Genomic DNA, 3,079 nt, shown 5'->3' on the forward strand with positions numbered 1-3,079 from the left:
ACCTACAGTCACTTCCTCCCCAACAGATCATAGAAAAGGACATTAAGGCCTCCAGGACCATAGGACAGACCCCAAGAGCCCTGACCCAGGCCCTGCCCTTCCCCTCTCCCAGCTCCTTTGGCCTCTTGAGTCAAATAGGGGAGGCCCCAGAGAAGGTATAGATTCTGCTTCTCTACCACCTCCTTAACTCCGCCTCCTCTTCTTCCAGGGCTACCTCTGATGGGGCATGGTGATGAGTGAGCAGGCCCGCCCATTGGACAAGGATGAGGAGCCACGCCCGAGAAGGCAAGAAGCAATGCTCACCCACCCCCACATAGAATGACCTCCCTGGGAAGGTTGTTCCCCAGGCCCTGGCAGGGCTGCTGACCCTCAGCCTGCAAAACGCTACAAGCAGGACTCCAGACTCTTCCGTGGATGGTCCCCTGTCCTTCAGCTCCACCATGAGGCTCCACGTGGCACCCCTCTTGCTAGCGTGGGTGGCTGGCGCTACTGCTGCTGTGCCTGTGGTCCCCTGGCGTGTGCCCTGCCCCCCTCAGTGTGCCTGCCAGATCCGGCCCTGGTACACACCCCGCTCGTCCTACCGGGAGGCCACCACCGTGGACTGTAACGACCTGTTCCTGACAACCGTGCCCCCGGCGCTGCCTGCAGGCACACAGACCCTGCTCCTGCAGAGCAACAGCATCGTCCGTGTGGACCAGAGTGAGCTCAGCTACCTGGCCAACCTGACCGAGCTGGACCTGTCCCAGAACAGCTTTTCAGATGCCCGCGACTGTGATTTCCTGGCCCTGCCCCAGCTGCTGAGCCTGCACCTGGAGGAGAACCAGCTGAGCCGGCTGGAGGACCACAGCTTTGCAGGGCTGAGCAGCCTACAGGAGCTCTATCTCAACCACAACCAGCTCTACCGCATCGCCCCCAGGGCCTTTGCCGGCCTCAGCAACCTTCTGCGGCTGCACCTCAACTCCAACCTGCTGAGGACCATCGATAGCCGCTGGTTCGAGATGCTGCCCAACCTGGAGATCCTCATGATCGGTGGCAACAAGGTGGACGCCATCCTGGACATGAACTTCCGGCCCCTGGCCAGCCTGCGCAGCCTGGTGCTAGCAGGCATGAACCTGAGAGAGATCTCTGACTATGCCCTGGAGGGGCTGCAGAGCCTGGAGAGCCTCTCCTTCTACGACAACCAGCTGGCCCGTGTGCCCAGGCGGGCACTGGAGCAGGTGCCCGGCCTCAAGTTCCTGGACCTGAACAAGAACCCACTGCAGCGTGTGGGGCCCGGGGACTTTGCCAACATGCTGCACCTCAAGGAGTTGGGGCTGAACAACATGGAGGAGCTGGTTTCCATCGACAAGTTTGCCCTGGTTAACCTCCCCGAGCTGACCAAGCTGGACATCACCAACAACCCCCGGCTGTCCTTTATCCACCCCCGCGCCTTCCACCACCTGCCCCAGATGGAGACCCTCATGCTCAACAACAATGCTCTCAGTGCCTTGCACCAGCAGACAGTGGAGTCCCTGCCCAACCTGCAGGAGGTGGGTCTCCACGGCAACCCCATCCGCTGTGACTGCGTCATCCGTTGGGCCAATGCCACGGGCACCCGGGTCCGCTTCATCGAGCCGCAGTCCACACTGTGTGCTGAGCCCCCAGACCTCCAGCGCCGCCCAGTCCGCGAGGTGCCCTTCCGGGAGATGACGGACCACTGCCTGCCCCTCATCTCCCCGCGCAGCTTCCCCCCCAGCCTCCAGGTGGCCAGTGGAGAGAGCCTGGCGCTGCACTGCCGAGCGCTGGCTGAACCAGAGCCCGAGATCTACTGGGTCACTCCAGCCGGGGTTCGACTGACGGCTGCCCATGCAGGCAGGAGGTACCGGGTGTATCCTGAGGGGACCCTGGAGCTGCGGAGGGTGACGGCGGAAGAGGCAGGGCTGTACACTTGTGTGGCTGAGAACCTGGTGGGGGCTGATACTAAAACAGTCAGCGTGGTTGTTGGACGTGCTCCCCTCCAGCCAGGCAGGGATGAGGGATGGGAGCTGGAGCTCCAGGTGCAGGAGACCCACCCTTATCACATCCTGCTCTCCTGGGTCCCACCACCTAATGCAGTCTCCACCAACCTCACTTGGTCCAGCGCCTCTAGTCTCCGGGGCCAGGGAGCCACTGCTCTGGCCCGCTTGCCCCGGGGCACCCACAGCTACAACATCACCCGCCTCCTTCAGGCCACAGAGTACTGGGCCTGCCTGCAAGTGGCCTTTGCTGATGCCCGCACCCAGTTGGCCTGTGTATGGGCCAGGACTAAGGAGGCCACTCCTTGCCACAGAGCCTTAGGGGACCGGCCTGGGCTCATAGCCATCCTGGCTCTTGCCATCTTCCTGCTGGCAGCTGGGCTGGTGGCCCACCTTGGCACGGGCCCACCCAGGCAGGGGGTGGATGGGCAGCCTCTCCTTCCAGCCTGGGCTTTCTGGGGCTGGAGCAGCCCCTCTGTCCGGGTTGTGTCTGCGCCCCTTGTCTTGCCCTGGAATCCGGGGAGGAAGCTGTGGAGATCCTCAGAAGGGGAGACACTGTTGCCACCATTGTGTGAAAATTCCTGAAGCTCAGCCTGTTCTCAGCAGTAAAGAAAGGACTAGAACTACTTTTTACCAAAAGAAAAGCAATCTGGGCCAGATGCCCCATCAGGAGAGAGACACAGACCACGTGCTTGGGGCCTGGCAGCTGAACCAGGAAAGCAGGCCTGCCCTTACTTTCTGGGGGCTTCTCTGCTGCCTTCTGAGGAACAGGAAGGACTCTGGGGAGCCTCCTGCCTCCTCATTATCTATGTGCCCAGAGGCTCCTGGCCTCAGCTTGGATGTCTCCACCTGTGTCCCAGGCCCTTGACCCACAGGAGGTGCCCCTCCCCTTCTCTGTACAGTCTCCCTCACTTGCTCGCTCCCACCTGGGCAAGGTCTGAAGGAGGCCTCTTCTTCCCATTTGGGGGACCGCTCTCAAAATGGAAGTCATCCCCAGCTGGCTCTGAAGGACATCTGGGGAGAAGAATGCCCAGGCTTGGCACACGGAGGTTGACTTTCTACAGGCAATTTTGTACCTTTGTGGA

General features: G+C 61.5%; 1 protein-coding gene across 1 annotated transcript; it reads left to right on the forward strand.

The window, feature by feature from the left end:
- Nucleotides 1-284: 284 nt before the first annotated feature.
- Nucleotides 285-2,579, forward strand: LRRN2 (leucine rich repeat neuronal 2). The gene has a single exon (XM_003410251.4). The coding sequence runs from the start codon at nt 441-443 to the stop codon at nt 2,577-2,579; it is 2,139 nt and encodes a 712-aa protein (XP_003410299.1). The 5' UTR covers nt 285-440.
- Nucleotides 2,580-3,079: the final 500 nt, after the last annotated feature.

The sequence above is a fragment of the Loxodonta africana genome, chromosome 20 (assembly GCF_030014295.1).
Source record: "Loxodonta africana isolate mLoxAfr1 chromosome 20, mLoxAfr1.hap2, whole genome shotgun sequence".
In the NCBI taxonomy this organism is placed as follows: Eukaryota; Metazoa; Chordata; class Mammalia; order Proboscidea; family Elephantidae; genus Loxodonta; species Loxodonta africana.